At 35.8% G+C, this 18,777-nt stretch overlaps 1 protein-coding gene across 1 annotated transcript in view; it reads left to right on the top strand.

Moving 5' to 3' along the window:
- The window catches only part of cdc42bpaa (CDC42 binding protein kinase alpha (DMPK-like) a), a 157,389-nt gene that overhangs the window by 121,491 nt on the left and 17,121 nt on the right, over window positions 1-18,777 (top strand). The window contains exons 32-39 of the mRNA XM_056476987.1: window positions 1,572-1,669; window positions 1,818-1,902; window positions 3,582-3,705; window positions 6,948-7,065; window positions 9,981-10,163; window positions 13,009-13,126; window positions 13,585-13,745; window positions 15,579-15,653. Of these exons, the coding sequence (XP_056332962.1) occupies window positions 1,572-1,669; window positions 1,818-1,902; window positions 3,582-3,705; window positions 6,948-7,065; window positions 9,981-10,163; window positions 13,009-13,126; window positions 13,585-13,745; window positions 15,579-15,653 (962 nt within the window). The remainder of the gene's footprint in view (window positions 1-1,571; window positions 1,670-1,817; window positions 1,903-3,581; window positions 3,706-6,947; window positions 7,066-9,980; window positions 10,164-13,008; window positions 13,127-13,584; window positions 13,746-15,578; window positions 15,654-18,777) is intronic.

Below are 18,777 nucleotides of genomic sequence, written 5' to 3'. Positions count from 1 at the left end.
CAGAAATTAAATTGAGATTAAAGTTTGTATTTATTTATTTATTTATTTCATATATATGGCTTTTGTGTTTTATAGAATATGAGTTGATAAAAATATTGGACATGCATAGATAGATAGCATTTTGATTGAATTTAGTGGGCCGCTCTGGCCCAAAATGCCAGGGCCGATTTTTTTTGCCCCAGTCCAGCCCTGCTCACACGAAGAAGAAGCATGGCGGAAGGAGGAACGCTGCCGACAATTTATCCCCCTTCAAAAAGGTTAAAGTCTGAAGTTTGGAAATATTTTGGGTTCCAAAAAAATGCAGAGGGATTACGAAGACGGTTTCCCTTTTGCACATTCACTTTGATATAATTGCTCAAGTTTACTTTTATATTGTGTATTGTTTTATTTATATTTATTTGTATTTAAATGTTTGAAGTACTTTTAGTTAATTAAAAAGTTATTAAAGTTTTGTTATTGAAGTTTTTTGTGTTTTTTTACCTGTTTCTCTAGTAAAATTACAATATCATGATAATACCGTATACCGTGATAAAAGCTCAATCAATTAATCGCAGCATGAAAATGTGATACCGGCACATGCCTAATATATATATATATATATTCACATAAGGAAGGAAGGAAAATGAATGAATAAAAATATGAAATATTGTGACAAATTTCATTGCTACATTTAACATGTATATGACAAATATGTTCCTTGGCAACTAGCTGAAAATTACATGTTCAAATTATGAGTAACAAAATAGTATTATATAAACTCTTTATTGTTATTGTAGATTTGATTAACAGTTTAAAATAGTTTTGATTTATATCTTTTGTTTTTATCTGTTGAAGTTTATTTTGACTGTTGTTTTTTGTGATTTTAATGAGGTTTTTTTTTGTATCATAAAAAACATCACAGGAGATGGAATGCAAAAAGAAATTGCACCGGCACTCAGCATGAAAATATATATATAAAAAAATCATAAGATTCATAAATATCATAATATTAGTATATAAAATATAAGGCAATTAAAATCACAGACAATCAATAAAAACCAAAATACATCTTTGCACTAATTTGTTATAAAAGTTATAATTAATAAAATATTAAATTTAATTAGCAAAAAGAGTTTTTTTTAATTATACTTATTATAAATATATAGTGGGCGTCACTGTGGCTCAGTGGGTAGCACGATCGCCTCACATCAAGAAGGTCGCTGGTTCGAGCCCCAGCTGGGCCAGTTGGCATTTCTGTGTGGAGTTTGCATGTTCTCTGGGTGCTCCGGTTTCCCCCAAAAGTCCAAACACATGCGCTATAGGTGAATTGGGTAAGCTAAATTGTCTGTAGTGTATGTGTGTGTATGAGTGTGTATGGATGTTTCCCAGTTATGGGTTGTAGCTGGAAGGGCATCCGCTGTGTAAAACATATGCTGCAATAGTTGTTGGTTCATTCCGCTGTGGTGACCCCTGATGAAAAAAGGGAAACTGAATGAATGATGAATAAATATGCAGTAGTATGAATACTATTCCTTACACGTATTCGCACACAAGTCCTTTCAAAATGAAAAGGAGTTGCTTTTGTCTTGCAGGTTATAATGCACCTTATCTGTCAGTGTATAGTGAGAATGCGGTAGATGTATTTGACGTCAACACTATGGAGTGGATCCAAACAATTCCTTTGAAAAAGGTACGTTTTCATTTTTCTTGATCAACAAAGAAAAAAAAAACACAGATGCAGACACCTTCCAAAGAGAGTTTCTCATCTCTACATGAAATAGAGTATAGTAGGAGAAGAAGTGCGGAGTGTTAATGAGCTGTGTGTCTCCTTCATGCAGGTCCATCCACTGAACTCTGATGGCTCTCTAAACCTGCTGGGGCTAGAGACTGTACGGCTCATCTACTTCAAGAACAAGACAGCAGGTCAGACGCTCCCTCCTACTGCTCCAACACATACAGTTGAAGTCAAAATCATTAGCCCTCATGTGAATCCTCCAAATGGTTCCGAAATGATGAAGGCATTTTTCACAGTATTTCCTATAATATTTTTTCTTCTGAAAAAAGTCTTGTTTGTTTTATTTTGGCTAGAATAAAAGCAGTTTTAAAATGTTTAAATAACTATTTTAAGGTCAATATTATTAGCCCCCTTAAGCTATATTGGTTTTTGATTGGCTACAGCAGAATAAACCACTGTTAAACAATGACTTTCCTAAACTAATAATTACCCTAACTTTCCTAAATAACCTATTCAAGCCTTTTAAATGTCACTTTAAGCTGAATACTAGTATCTTGAAAAATATCTAGTAAAATATCATGTGCTGTCATCATGGCAAAGATAAAAAGAAATCATGTGTTGTGTTTTGTTAAACAGAAATTTGGGGAAAAAAACAGGAGGGCTAGTATTTCTGACTTCAACTGTATTCAATATTCCTGGCCAGTGTACTTATGAATATTTAGCAGCAAATATATAAGAGAATGAAAGTTGTTTCAGAGGCAGTCAAAGCAAATGCATTTCGATTATAATTTAAATTATTAGCACAAAAGTTAGTCCTGTTTGTATTTAAAGGGGACCTATTATGCCCCTTTTTACAAAATGTATGTGAAGTTTCAGCTCAAAAAAACCACACAAATAATGTTTTATAACTCTTTGAAACTGACCCTTTTAGACTTTGATGCTAGTTGTGCCTGTTTGGTGACTGTCACTTTAAATTCAAATGAGATTGTGGTTTTATTAAAAGAGGGCGGAGCTACAAATGATTGTGGGTCAGCATAGCGGCAGATTCAAAAACAAGACTATCGTCCTATGCTAATGAGGGAGAGCTCGTCACTAATGGGCGGGGCTTTCCCCCTCTGATGACACGTACAAAGGGAGAATGTCAATCAAAGTGTTTCTGCTGACTGGTTTTATCAAGTGTGATTATAAAAAATAAAATTAATACATTTGTACCATTAGAAACTGGTTATATTCACAGACTGTTGCCACACAGCTGTGTTTAAACCCCTTATAAAGTTGATTCCTGCATAATAGGTGCCCTTTAAAGTTGCTGATTTAACTGAAGATTGCACAGATTATTTGAATATAAATTATTCATTGTTTCTTAATGATATCCAAAAATTAAAATAACCTTTCTCATGTGGTTTTAAACCTTTATGAGTTTCTTTTTTTATGTTGAATACAAAAGAAGATATTTTGAAGAATGCTGGTTGCTGGAACCCATTGACTTCCATGGCATTTTTAAAAATTGCAATAACTATTGAATTCAATGGGTTCCATCAACCAGCATTCTTCAAAATATCTTCTTTTGTGTTCAGCAGAAAATAGAACATCAAATAGGTTTTGAACTAGTGAAGGATGAATACATTTTTGGTTCGATTACCCTTTTAAGTGCATTTACTAAAAACAAAAAAGGATCAGCATTGATTAGATATTGTTATTAAAATGTATGGAATCGTCTGAATGAGCAGTGTTTTGTGAACTCATGCATTTGTAATGCAACAGAGTTGTACTTTCTAATGGAACGGCTTGTTGTTCTGTCTTTTCATGCTGTTTAATGTGATGTGTAATGTGTGTAATGCTTTGTGTACTGTGTAATGATGTGCAGAGGGAGATGAGCTGGTGGTGCCAGAGACATCTGACAACAGTCGCAAACAGATGGTGCGCAGTACGGCGAGCAAACGCCGCTTTTCTTTCCGCATACCGGAGGAGGAGAGAGTTCTGCAGAGGAGGTGATACTCCAACCTCACAACTACAACCATAATGACCTCTAAAGGAAACTAGAATGAGCTTTGCACATTTGAGCCATTTTAAACACTGATAAAATGTCATTCATTTCATATCTGGAATGGATCCTTAATTATTGTATTTAGTTAATGCATTTAATGCAGGTTTGATGATTTTGAAACCCGGTTTGATATTGTTATTTGCATATTCGTGATGTCATATTTAGGATGACTATTTTACATTTCGACAACCCTTTGTAAACAAATAGCATGTGAAAATTTATGTGAAAAACTTTGAATGTGGTCACAGACATATCACCCTGCAGCCCAAGACCGGTTACTCACTGAAGCTAAGCAGGGCCGAGGCTGGTCAGTACAGGGATGGGAGACCACATAGGTTGCTGTTGAAAGTGGTGTTAGTGCGGCCAGAAGGGGGCGCTCAACTTGCGGTCTGTGTGAGTCCTAATGCCCCAGTATAGTGAAGGGAATGCTATACTATCAGTGAGCACCGTCTTTCGGATGAGAGGTTAAGCCGAGGTCCTGACTCTCTGTGGTCATTAAAAATCCTATGGTACTTATTGTAGAGTAGAGGTGTAACCCCGGCGTCCTGGTCAAATTACCTCCATCGGCCCTTACCGATCATGACCTCCCAATCATCCCCATCCATCAAATTGGCTCTATCACTGTGTCTCCACTTCACCAATGGCTGGTGTGTGGTGACCGCACTGGTGTTGTTGCCCTGTGGCTGCCGTCACATCATTCAAGTGGATGCTGCACGCTGGTGGTGGTATGGAGATCCCCCCTCATGATTGTGAAGCGTCTACTATACATCTAAATACACATTACATTAATGTATTGGCTAACATGAACTACAGTAACAATGAACAACTCAATTTTCAATAACTAATGTTAACAAACATGAACAAATGCTTTAATAAATGTATTGTTCATGTTAGTAAATGCATTAACTAATACAACTTAATTGTAAAGTGTTAATGAATATTTAAGGAAGTTAAAAAGTCGTTAGATTTGTTGTTCGAGAACCCAGAGTTAAGGATTCGTTCTTCCCAACTTGTCATCATCTACTTATTTACTTACTTTACGTTATTCTCAACCCAAAATTTCATCTTCGGACCACAAATGAAGGCATTTTAATGAAATATACCTGCATAATTGGATACTACCCGAGTATGTACTTGATTTGAATTACTAATTAAAACTATTAGAAAAGTATGTTCTATATGGGATGAATAGAATATTGATGTACTAAATTCACATGACCTACTTCATAAATTCTCTTGTTGGCTTATTGGATAGTAAAGTGTAAATTAGATGCGTACTTCAGAATCTCGCCAGAAGTGGTAGGTCATCCGGGTACTTCTAGAATGTGGTTCTTTGGGTACTATGAATTTAGACATACTACTTGGCTCACACTATATAGTAGGGAAATATATGATTTCAGATGTATGAATTCTTTACCTGCATTGATAGTCTATTCGCCAACAACACTGCATGTTCATCAAACAGGGCTTGGAAAATTTCAAAATCCCTGGTAGCCTTTCTGGCAGGCACTCCTCAGTTTTTGGTGGCCTGAAATAAATGCTAGTGCCCCGATTAGAAAAGACTTTTTTACTAAATATAAAAAAATGCATACATTTTGCTAAATAAAAATTATTATTGCATTCATTATAGGCTGCATATATGTATATTTTTGAATATAACCACATTTTATTTAATTATTTAAATTTATTTTATTTATTTATTTATTATATGATTTGATTATATTAATAATATAATAATTATTTAATAATAATAATAATAATCATATTTATGTTTATACTATTGTATTTATTTTATTGTATTTTTTTTATTGTGTGAAAATCGTGTGAAAACCTACGATATTTTGTTTGTTTGTTTGTTTTCTTTTTTTCCACTTAGTACCGCAGTACCAGTTCTTTTGACAATACCAGTAAGCGAAAATTCAAATTCAAGCATATATTGATAGTGCTTCCTCTATGAATGAAAATTCCATACAAAATAATTACTCAATTTATGAGAGAATGCAAAAGCATTGAAATAGGCCATATATTTTTCCTCCCATTGAGATCGACTGGCAGGGTGGATTAATTTTTGGTAACCTGACTGGAAAAAATAATAACCTCTGGATGTTGGGCTAGCAGTTTTTTTTATTTTGCGTAACAAAAAAAAAAAGTATTTAAGTAATAGGTCATTGTTTCCATGTAAATAAATAGATCATTTTAATGTCATTAAAGATATTGCATCGTTTCAGAAGACTTTGATTAAATCACTCAGTTCTGATGTTTGGATGAACAGAGTTACAAATACAGAAATATTTTAGATTTTGTTAAAAACAACTTCGTTTGTGTCCCAAAGTTAAATGCAATATGTCTACATTTTTTCTCCCTCATGTGGTGTTAAACCTTTCTGACTTGGTGTTGAACACGAAAGAAGATATTATGAAGAATGCTGGTTGTTTGCACCCATTGACATCCTGAAAAATGAAAAAAAAATACAATGAAAAAAATACTATGCTTGTCACTGAGTACCAGCATTTTAAAAATATATCTATCTATATATATATATATACAGAACACCTTTAATAGCTTTTGAACAAGTGAACGGTGAGTAAATGCTGATAGAATTATCATTTTTGGGTGAATTATCCCTTTGAAGGTTTAGAACAGCATGAGGGTTAGTATGTGATGACAATTTTGACAATTGTTTTTTAATGATATCCGAAAATTAAAATGACCTTCATCACATGGCTTTAAACTTTTATGAGTCTTTTTTTTTCTTCACAAACCTATTGAACCTATATGGGTTCCAGCAACCAGCATTCTTCAAAATATCTTCTTGAACACAAAAGAAGATATTTTGAAGAATGCTAGTTTTGGCCCCCATTGACTTCTCTTGTAGGAAAAACTACTATGAATGTCAATGTGTACCAGCATTTAAAAAGAGATCTATATATTAAATATCTCTCTAATAGATTTTGAACAAGTGAACGGTGAATAAATGATGCGAGTAAATTGTTATTTTTGGGTGAACTATCTCTTTAAAGGTTTAGCGCAGCATGAGGATGAGTACAGAATGTGATGTATAACATTTTCAAACTCTTAAAGCACAGCAAAAAAATCCTTTAATTGTGAACCAATTTTCATGTTTGCATTGTTCTAGTCTTAAGACTATACTTCTGGGTCTCATTGCATTGTTTTTGTGCTCTTCAGGGAGATGCTGAGAGACCCAGAAATAAGGAATAGGTTGATTTCAAACCCAACTAACTTCAACCATGTGGTTCATATGGGTCCGGGAGATGGGATCCAGATCCTAAAAGAGCTGCCAATGGTAGGAGCAGCAAACAGCATGGAGAACGTCACCTCTCATTTTCTTCTCCTACTTCTCTACGCCTCCATCCATCTGTTTCTAGGAGCTGTTTTTTAATGAGCATGAGCCATCTTTTGTTCATTATTTCCACTGCTATAATTTCAGTTTTATAGATGAGCTGGGTTAAAAGACAACATGAAGCCACTTTTGACTTCCATGGTATCTTTAAGTATGCCCCAAATAATTTTAAAGTTAAGACAAAATATACAGTGCTCAGCATAATTGAATACACCCATCACAGATCTCTCTTTTGAATTCATATTTTCTATGGGTTCTATGGGATGCAAATTAATATTTTGGGGAAAAATGTTGAGTAAGTTTTTAATCAACAGGAAAAATCAAGAGAAACATAAATAATATATTAATAACTAATTTCACCAGGTAAGTCAATTGAGAACCAGTTCTTATTTACAATGACGACCTGGCCAAGAGGGAACATAAACAGCAGATACAGTACAAAGCAGCAGGGACACAATACAATAACGATTTCACAAATGCAGATAATAACATATAAAAACCAAGGAAAACCTAAAAACAAGCACAGTGATCTTGTACTATTAACTGGATTGATTGATTGATAGTGGAATAAAAGTGTTGAGCTTTAAGGTCTACTGCAGACGATTCCAAGCATCAGCAGCAGAAAACTGAAAGGAGTAGCGACCAAATGAAGTGCGAACTTTGGGGATGCAAAGGTTAATAAAACTAGAGCGCAGATTTGCACATGTTTACTGAATGTTAAGAAGTGACTGTAAATAAAGTGGACTTTTCCCAATAGGAGTTTTGTAAATGAACAGACCAATGAATTTGTCGACGTGATTGAAGAGAAGGCCAGTTCAATAATACAGTTGACAGTGATGAGTATTAAATGGCACACCAATAACAAAACTAATTGCTGCATGGTAAATAACATCCAGTTTGTAAAGGAGAGTTTTTAAAGCATAATCCAGAATTGGTAACACTGTTAATTTAACCAAATGCTGCTGTGAAGAGTGCGTAAAGGAAGATTATTTTTCTAGTACTTCAGATGTCAAACTCTTATTTTAATGGATTAATAAAATTAATTAATTTTGTTTGTATGCACCATCAAATATTCCCTATATTTATTGAGAAATAGACAATAATATTTATTTATTAAAAGGGGTGTACTCATTTATGCTGAGCTCTCTATATTGTATTATTTTTGTTTAGACGTAGTTGAGTATCATTCATTTCCTGAATGTCAATACAAGCATGATCTCTAATGTGATATTGATTATATATACACGTTCAACAAACAGGAAGTTAATATCGAGTTAGATTTTAGATACATTAACTGCCTCTTTTTAATCATTTAGTCAATTTCATTCATTCATTTATTTTCTTTCGGCTTAGTCCCTTTATTCGTCAGGGGTCGCCACAGTGGAATGAACCGCCAACCTATCCAGCATATGTTTTACACAACGGATGCCCTTGCCGCTGCAACCCAGTACTGGGAAACACCCATACACACTTATTCACACACATACACTTCGGCCAATTTAGTTTTTTCAATTCACCTATAGCATAGTATGTGTTTGGACTGTGGGGGAAACCGGAGCACCCGGATGATACCCACGGCAACACGGTGAGAACATGCAAACTACACTCAGAAATGCCAGCTGACCCAGCCGGGACTCGAACCAGCGACCTTCTTGATGTGAGTTGACAGTGCTAACCACTGAGCCAATGTGTCGCCCTTAAGTCAATTTCTTTGTTCAAATTGGTAATTTATTTGAATGATTCAATGAATTGGTGTACTCACACTAGGCACAGTTGCATTGAACCTTGCCCGGGCACGATTGTCCCCCTTTCCCTTTCCCCCTCGGCCTGCACTCACTTTGCACTTAACCTTCCGAGCCATAGCATACTTACGTCATCGACGATGATGTGACTGTTCAGTTTAACAGATGAGACGCGCTCTCACTCAGTACAATGGAGATTGCTTTAGTTCTATTGTTTTGTATTATTTTAAGCCGTTTGATATGCAGTGACACACAGTTAAATCTTTTGCTGAGGTTTGCTGAAGGTGCTGCTGATGTGCAGCAGGGTGTTTGCGTCTTTAATAAACCTTGACAGTTCGTGTTCATTGTAAAGTAAAAATGATTTATAAATCCATATCAAACAGTCCCTTAAAAGTGACGTCGTGTCTTCAGTTTCGAGCTCAGGCGTGCTTTGAGGGTTAAACGCGCCCGGGCACGGTTCGGATAGCCTAGTGTGAGTAGACCCATAAACCAGCCCAAGATATAAGCACAAAAACATGCTCGCCAGTTTTAAATCTGAAAAATCCCCACAAAAACATCATTTTTTCACAAGCTTACATTTCCTATCTTATCAAGTGTTTACATGTCCTGTCTATTACACTAAATGGTTTGAACCACCACGTATAAAACTATTTGACCAATGCATTTAGATGGCCATGGTTACACATGAGTGGGCTATAAATCTTATTACAAATCCCTAATCATTAATCCATGTAAATTCAGCTATTTATGAAGTAAATAAGGCCAGTTTTGGTTTCATATTGTCTTTTAAATGACTTCAGCTCTTCATTTTCACTTTTCATAGCTTTATTGCACAGTAAACCTTTGCATGCATCTAAATGTTTCATTTCTCCTGTTCTCTTGTGTTTATAACTCTTTACAAATCCCTAATGATGAATCCATGTAAACTCAGCTATTTATGAAGTGAATAAGGGCTCCATTTTTGGTTTCAGATTGTCTTTTAATGACTTCAGCTTTTCATGTTCTCTTTTCATCATCACTTTTCAGAGCATTATTGCACCGTAAACTTTTGCATGCCATCTATATTTTATCATTCTCCTCCATTTCTCCTCTTCTCTTGGGTTTTTCTGGCTGTAGCCCGGTTCTCCTCTTCCCTCTCCTCGTCTGCACCTCATCTCCACCCCTACCAGCTTTGAGCATGTCTATCATATGACTGTCACCTCTGCGGACAACTTCCTGTCTCAGGACTCCTCCCCTGTCTCGTCCCACTCCCTGTCCCTCAGCTCCGCCCCCGGGACCCCTGCCTCCATCTGCTCTCTGGTAGGACCAGAGAGGCGCACAGAAACACTCCATCTGCTCTCTCTGAAGAGAATCCGTTTATACCCACATGCATTAGCTCACATTCACACCGCAGAGCATCTCGCTGCATCACAGTTCAATTATGCTCGACTTGCAATCTGTCTTTTCTCTGCATGCCATATCATCTCTCCGTTTATTTCTTTATTTAGTTTTAGATTTAGGCATTGAAATCATGTTTAAAAAACTTTAACAGGGCGTTTTTGGTGTATGCATGATTATTTTTAAGATCGCCAGTATGATCTCTTAGCAAACAGACTGGATAATAAAACACACTTGTTAAGTTTTTATCTCATGTGTGTACAGCAGTGGTTCTCAAACTTTTTCATTAAGTACCACCTCAGAAAAAAATTGTCTCTCCAAGTACCACCATAATGACCAGTATTGAAATACAGTAGCATAGGCCTAATTCAGCAGCTACAGCTCTGCACAGTTCAAAAACGAGGCAGATCAATTTTTATTATTAAGAATATATATCATTGTCAGCCTTTAACTTTAACTGTCTTTGCAGACAAAAAACTTCACAGTTTAAATTAAAATGTGTTTTCAAAAGTTAATTAAAATGGCACTGTTCCTAGTAAGTAAAAAGAAAACTGCTGTACTTGTAAAGCATTAATGTATAGTAGCCTATTCATCAAAACCTGGAAATGTTGCTTAGACCTGATAAATATAGACCAGGGATCACCAAACTTGTTCCTGGAGGGCCGGTGTCCTGCAGATTTGAGCTCCAACTCTAATCAAACACACCTGAACAACCTAATCAAAGTCTGAAGCTGCGGTCACACTGGGCTTTGTGTGTGCGAAATTCTGCTGGACTGCACTGCGAAAAGGGGCGGGATTAATGTTGACATTAGATGTTTAGACATTAAAAAAGCGAGCTATCGCTCCATGTTTTAAATTTCTGTCCAGAGAGGTCATGTTTTGATCCTCGATTGGTCTCACACAGTCAAGTGATGCGATTTCGCAGGTCAGAGTTCACCAAGCTTGAACTTTGCACCGCAGCAACATGCAAAACTTGACGCATGGCCTTGCGTTTCCGGTCTGACGCATTCGCGTGCGTATGAATGGAAGTCTATGGGAAGAAAAGTCAAGCGTGACCGCAGCTTTACTAGGCATACTTGAAACACTCAAGCTGGTATGTTAAGGCAAGTTGGAGCTAAACCCTGCAGGGCACCGGACCTCAAGGAACGAAATTGGTGACCCCTGATATAGACTATGTCATATATATATATATATATATATATATATATATATATATATATATATATATACACACAATTTTTCTTATACATTTTGAAATGTAAGTTGCATGTACATATGAGGTATTTGTATATCATTAAAATCTAAACATTAACTTGTATTTTAAATATATTGTTTGAAATGACATGTTTAAAATAAAAATTAGATCTGCTTCACGTCATTTACAGTAGAGCTATGTGTGTCAGAAAAGCGAGTGATAAAATTCATATATACAGTGCTTGAAAAATTCATACGTGTGGTATTTCCGTGATTTGGTGCGAATGAGATCACATCTTAAGTGAACCGTGAAGTTCGCGTTAACCGTTCACTGACTGCTGTTTTCAAGCAGACTCGGGTACAGTTGGCAGTTCCTCCGTCTGTGCACACATAGACTAACTTTAATTATATTCGACCTCTAAGCTAAGCATGGCAAAGTTTCTTGAGTCTATGTTCTGTGTGTCGCGCCATTTGAATCACATCCAAATTAATAAGCTTAAATCTAAACAAACTAAACCGAAAGCCACAAGCTTTACAAAACAATTAACTTTATATATTAAAAACAAGCATTGTTTTACACAACGACGAGCACACATTTGAACACATTTGTAATGTTTTACCAATGATGCAGCATGGGGAAATTCCTGAGTTTGCAGTACACAACACAACAGCACTGTTCTGCAGAAGGGCTTCTCTAGCGCATATCTGCTACACAAGCACCGCCCACCTCTTCCTCTAGCTCTGCGCCAAGCGGACTAGTTTTTTGCGTCTGATGATGCGATGCACTAAAGTAAACATTCTAAGCACGGTGTAATCATACGCTTCAGGGAACAGCCGATGCTGTCTGATCACATGAGTCTCAGTGTTATCATATGCCTCAAAAAGTGTTCATTTTATTCTTTTATTATTCAGCGATTCTTCCACGTATCACAGTTTGAGAACCACTGTTGAACAGTATTTTGCTTGTTGTATGTACAGTTAAAGGTAAAATAGTAGCCCTCCTGCTAAATTGACATTTTTTTATATTTCCCAAGTGCTGTTTAACAGAGATAAGATTTTATAACTAATAACTAGTATGTTTTGTCTTTGCTATAATGACAGTACATAATATTTTACTTCTTATTTTGCAAGATACTAGTATTCAGCTTAAAGTGCAATTAAAAGGCTTAATTAGGTTATTGTAAGTTATTGGATAACAGTGGTTTGTTTTGTAGACAATTAAAAAAAGCTATTTATTAAGACGGCTAATAATATTGACCTTAAAAATGTTAAAAACTGCTTATATTCCAGCAAAACTAAAAGAAATGAGACTTTCTCCAGAAGAAAACCATTATAGAAAACAACTAACAAAACACCATCTGGGAAATATTTGAAACCGATTACACATTTCACAGGAGGGCTAATAATTAAGTATATTTTTAAAAACTGAGAAAATCTTTTAATTGACCTGTGTTTAATATCTTGTGCAGTGCCATTGTTGTGCTTTTACCACAGATTTTGTGCTTTTATTTATTGTTTGATTATATTAAAATGCCTGAGGTGTTTTCTGACCATTGTGTTTTGTATTGTTCAGAACATGCGCTCTCAGGAGAGCCGTGGTGTTCTGGGAGCATCCGTCAGCATCCCCTCCATCAGCAAGACCAGGCCTGAACCGGGCCGATCTATGAGCGCCAGCAGCGGCCTCGGCACACGTGAGTGCACAAATATCCATTCACATGCAGAGATTTATGGATATGAATAAGACAGAAAGTATTTGTAAAAGATATAAATTTAAGAAAACATTTAGTACCTTGGTAGAACAATGGAACTTTAAGAAGTCAAGTTAAATGACATGTTTTACAAAGAAAAATCCCCTTAAAAGCTCAATTCTGGCTCTTTTTTCCCTAAAGGCAAATTGAATAGTCTATAAGGGCATACTCACACTAGCTACAGTTGCCTTGAACCATGCCGAAGTGTGTTTGTCCCCTCCTCCCCTCAGCCTGCACTCACACTGCTTTTACCCTACAAACCGGAGCACGCTTCTGTCATCGATGACTGTTTAGTTTAACAGGAAGAGAAGCGCTCTCAATCAGCACAGGGGACATTGCTTTAATTATATTGTTTTAAATTTAAAAAAGATCTGTTAATGCTAATGTGTCTCATATCCCAGGCTCCTCCTCTCAAAATGGCAGCGCACTGAGACGGGACTTTTCTGTCGGCAGCTATGGTTCCACCAAACGGCAGATGACATCACCATCTGATGGCTCTCTGTCATCCGGAGGGGGCATGGACGGCGGTGGTGATGCCCCCCTCTCCCAGTTCGACAGAGAGGTCAGTGCTAGAACTTTCTCTGTCTGCTATTTTCAGATATTCACTTAGGACCAAAAACAACCTTTGAGGGGTTCGTTCTTTGTACGTGGATTAAGTAAGTTAAAATAAATAAATAAATAGATAGATAAATAATAAATAAATAAACAAATAAAGACTGTTATTTAATCTACACACTGAAATAAAAGTCACAGTGGTGGTCGTCCCCAAGGGGTTCAAAGAGAATATTTATTAATATAGACTTTTTGGATACAAACGCGTACTATTTTAAGGTACCGACCCAGCTTTAGTACAATTTCTGCATGATAATAGACTTTTTCAATATTCTTGTTTTTTTTTGTTTTTTTTTAAGAAATAATATTGTATGGGAGTCATGCACATGTTTTGACAGCTTATATGGCGGGGATTTGATGCTTCGCAAAAGTTGCAGACAAACTTTTCCAATATAAAATGCTTTTTTGATGCAAAATTAATTTAAACATCCAGGATCCAGGAAAATTAATACTAAATAAATTGCTAAACACTCTTGACACATGAAAGTGTAAAGCCTGCAGCCCACCACAAAGGTGGAAAGTTATTGTGTATCAACTGTTTACTGCAATTTTTTGGGTCATTTTGCTTGCATGGATAATTGAATATTAATCAGATGATAATGTCATTACGCTGCTGTGCCGCGACATGCAGCGATCTCAGATCAGTTCATTCAGATCTTTTAATTTGATTCGTGAACTTGTTTGAAGAACAAGGTGACAGAAGAAAGGTGACTGGGCTTTATCTGTCACAGCCCCTCGTCTGTGGATTGGCCCCTCTGTGCTTTTAAGTCTCATTTAAAAAAATCACCTTCTTTCTCTTGCTTTTGGATTGCAATAAATTATTTTAAACTGTTTTACATATTTTGTTAATAGATAGATAGATAGATAGATAGATAGATAGATAGATAGATAGATAGATAGATAGATAGATAGATAGATAGATAGATAGATAGATAGATAGATAGATAGATAGATAGATAGATAGATAGATAGATAGATAGATAGATAGATAGATAGATTGATTTTGTATGTTGGTTGTATCGTAAAGCACTTTGGTCAACATTTGTTGTTTTTAAATGTGCTCTATAATTAAAGCAAACAAACAAACAAACCAAATTAGCCAGAGATCGGTTATCAAGATTAAAAGATCCAGGATATGCCGAGTGCTCTTAGATCATTTAAGTGAGGTACGAAGAACGGACCCCAGGTCTGAGTTGAAACAAAATTGAATTCGAAACCAAAATATTTGAAAATCAGACTTTTTCATTTTTTCTTGCTAAAAATGAGTCCTCTATGTAGATAAATAACGTCCTGTGGGAATAATAGCGCCTTTTCTAAACTAGAACACATGCGATTTCAATTGTGAATGTGCCTTTGCCCTTTTATGGTGTATTATTTGTATCATTGTTGGTTTAACATGTCAGTTTGACCTCCAGACAATTCAGATCAGGTAAATGTTTCTCTCCTAGAGCTCTTTGTGATTGTGACCACAGCTAAAACTCAGTAGAGAGCACTAGAAGTGTGTTATGCAATTCCTAAAACCAATACACACACATTTGTTTCATTTCACCTGCTAAATTGTGGCTCTCCATCCTCTCTTTCTCACGCTCTATGCATGTGTTGAGTGTGTGAGGTGGCACCATATCCACAGATTGATGTGTTGACCTGCTAACACTCCACACACACACACACACACACACACACACACACACCCACACACACAGCCTTCGCCTCTGCCTCATGTTTGACCGTGTGCACATCGACTCTGTATAATGACGTGTGGGTGCTGTGTGTGACTCTTTAGTGGCCAGGAGTTTCACCCACAGAGAAGACCCCTGATCTGAAAAGGGCTTTAAGGACCCTGCTTAGTAAGCTAAAGGTAACATACATGACCCGCTCCCCTAGATCTGAACCCTGTAGCTCCGTCATGTGTTTTTATGTCACCTCAGATGGAGAAAGTGGATTTAACTGAGTGGTTTCCACACTAAAAGCGTGTTTGATCTGTGTAGGTGGTGGAAGTGTGTAACGTTTGCTAGCTTCAGTGTTAGTATTAGTGTTGAAGGGATAGTTCACCCCCAAAATAATTTTTTTTTACATCATTAATTAAATTTGTTGAACACAAAAGTAGATATTTTGAAAAATGTTAGAAACCTGTGACCATTGGCTTCCATAGTATTTGTTTTTCCTACTGTGGACATCAATGGTTACAGGTTTCCAACATTTTTCAAAGTATCCACTTTTGTGTTGACACTTGACAGCAAGTAAATGTGTATTTTTTTGGTGAACTATCCCTTTTATGTGTCATGTAGTACCTTTATCTGTTTATTTTAGATTTCGTAGTGGAGGATTATGGATGTGGTTGTTTAAGCTAGTCAATATGAACTGTTTAATCAGCTGATGTTTGCCTATTTTTAGACGTATCGGCCAATGAGTGTGCCAGCAGGGTGGATTAGTAGATTTATGTCAAAGCCACAATTTACCATCAGCCTAGTAAATGGATGAGTAATAATGTTCAAGATATTTCAGTTGATTTGAATAAATGTTGAGCGATGCATGTATTCTGCAAGTTTGAAATATAATTAGTATACTTTTTTAGTTTTACAGCATTTCTTCAATGTTATGGATTTTTTTACTGGCCAGTGGACATTTTGTAACACCCCCCAAACAGCTTTTTATCAGGTATTCAATAAATAAGCTCATTATGACACCAACATTTTACATTCCAGGTTAAATTGAGCAATAGGGTATATGCTGAGTGTTTTTCCCATACTGATAAACTTCCGGTGACCTGTTATTGTGAGTTTTTTTCCATTTCATACGGTTCCTTTTACACCATCGATATTTTGTAATGAAATTCAAATACAATCAGTTAAATAGACTTTGGCATTCATTTAGCTGGTCAAGCGTAAATTGAGACAAAAAGTCGTTTACTCGCACGCGCCGTCAGATTCGGCAGGCTAGCACAGAAGCTCTATTGAATATACTGTGGTAAAATAAATGTTCATATTATAAAGACATGGCAGGGAAAATAGTTAATTTAATGCAGTGCTTCTAGTACAATCTGATACCCACTTTATATCAGATATCACTCAGCCAGTGGAGATCTCTAATTTTTAAAGAAAACAGACCTTAAACGTGTCGATTTTTGCATTGGCATACAATTCACCAGAAGCGCTTAACCCAGGTTACTGGCAAATTAAAAGTCCTATTAGCATGCTTCGGCATATACCCTATTCCAACTGCAAAATTGCAGCGTAACAAATATAATCTTGAAGCTTTATTGAAGGCAAGACCCAGGACTAATATAACAATAAATAAACTACATGCAATATCACTAATTATTTAACATTTGGATTAATGAATATTTTGATTTATAGGTGTAACATGCATTTGGTACATTTATTAGTCAGAATGCCTGGCACGGTGGCTCAGTGGTTAGCACTGTCTCCTCACAGCAAGAAGGATTCCCGGCTGGGTCAGTTGGCATTTCTGTGTGGAGTTTGCATGTTCTCCTCGTGTTGGCGTGGGTTTTCTCCGAGTGCTCTGGTTTCCCCCACAGTCCAAACACATGCGCTATAGGTGATTTGGGTAAACAAAATTGGCCGTAGTGTATGAGTGTGTGTTTGAATGTGAGAGTGTATGGGTGTTTCCCAGTACTGGGTTGCGGCTGGAAGGGCATCTGCTATGTAATACATATGATGGAATAGTTGGCAGTTCATTCCGCTGTGCAGACCCCTTATAAATAAGGAACAAAACTAAATGTATGAATTAGTCAGACTATTCAGTAGGCGGACTAGTCTATTTTAATTTTGATTAAATAAATCATTTATTTTAAAGAATAATGTGTGGCTGTTTTTAGTGGTGTTGCTTTAAAAGCAGTCATTTTAGATTTTTAATTTTTTTTTGACCATTTGAAATTTATCTTCTTTCAAGCTTAACAAGCTTAATTTTGTCTTTCTTACAGTCATAAATAATACATTTCCAGGAAATTACTTTGGGAAATCATATACTTAAAGTGAGCAGTTTCTCTGATATTATGCAGAATCCACATTTGTGCATTCATAAAAAAAGATCTTTAATTATCTCCAAGGCTATATTTCAAAATACAATAAAACAATACTATTGTGAATCGTCACAATTTGTCTGTAATATCCATTTAATATATGTCAATATATTTTCAGTTGCAGTACTCCAACATGTCACATGATGCAATTTTTAAAAAATCAATCTCCTATTGTTATCAATATTGAAAACCACTGTGCAGTTTAATACTATATATAAATAAATATACACACTCACAGTTGAAGTCAGAATTATTAGCCCCCCTGATTTATTAGTTCCCCTGTTTATTTTTTCCTCAGTTTCTGTTTAACAGAGAGATTTTTCTTCAACACATTTCTAATCATAATAGTTTTAATAACTCATTTCTAATAACTGATTTCTTTTATCTTTGCCATGATGACAGTAAATAATATTTGACTAGATATTTTTCAAGACACTTCTATACAGCTTAAAGGGACATTTAAAGGCGTAACTAGGTTAATTTGGTCAACTAGGCAGGTTAGGGTAATTAGGCAAGTTAATGATGGTTTGTTCTGCAGACTATTAAAAACAATATAGCTTAAAGGGGCTAATAATTTTGACCTTAAAATGGCGTTTAAAAAAATTAAAAACTGCTCTAGCCGAAATAAAACAAATAAGACTTTCTCCAGAAGAAAAAATATGATCAGACATACTGTGAACCTTTCCTCGCTCTGTTAAACATCATTTGGGAAATATTTAAAAAAGAAAAAAAAAAATCAAAGGGGGGCGAATAATTCTGACTGTAACTGTATATATGTATATAAAGACATTTCTGAATATCAGCATTTTTGAAACCAAAAGCTTTGGTAAATATAGACAGTTTTTTTGACTGTCCATTCATCAAATTAATGGTCTAATAAATATAAAATAATATTGACCTCACCTTGTGAGTGTATTGAGTCTTTAATTATATGCTCTGT

This window comes from Danio aesculapii, chromosome 17 (genome assembly GCF_903798145.1).
Source record: "Danio aesculapii chromosome 17, fDanAes4.1, whole genome shotgun sequence".
NCBI lineage: Eukaryota > Metazoa > Chordata > Actinopteri > Cypriniformes > Danionidae > Danio > Danio aesculapii.
The sequence above is the reverse complement of the archived record's forward strand: the minus strand, read 5'-3'. Positions and strand labels throughout refer to the sequence as shown.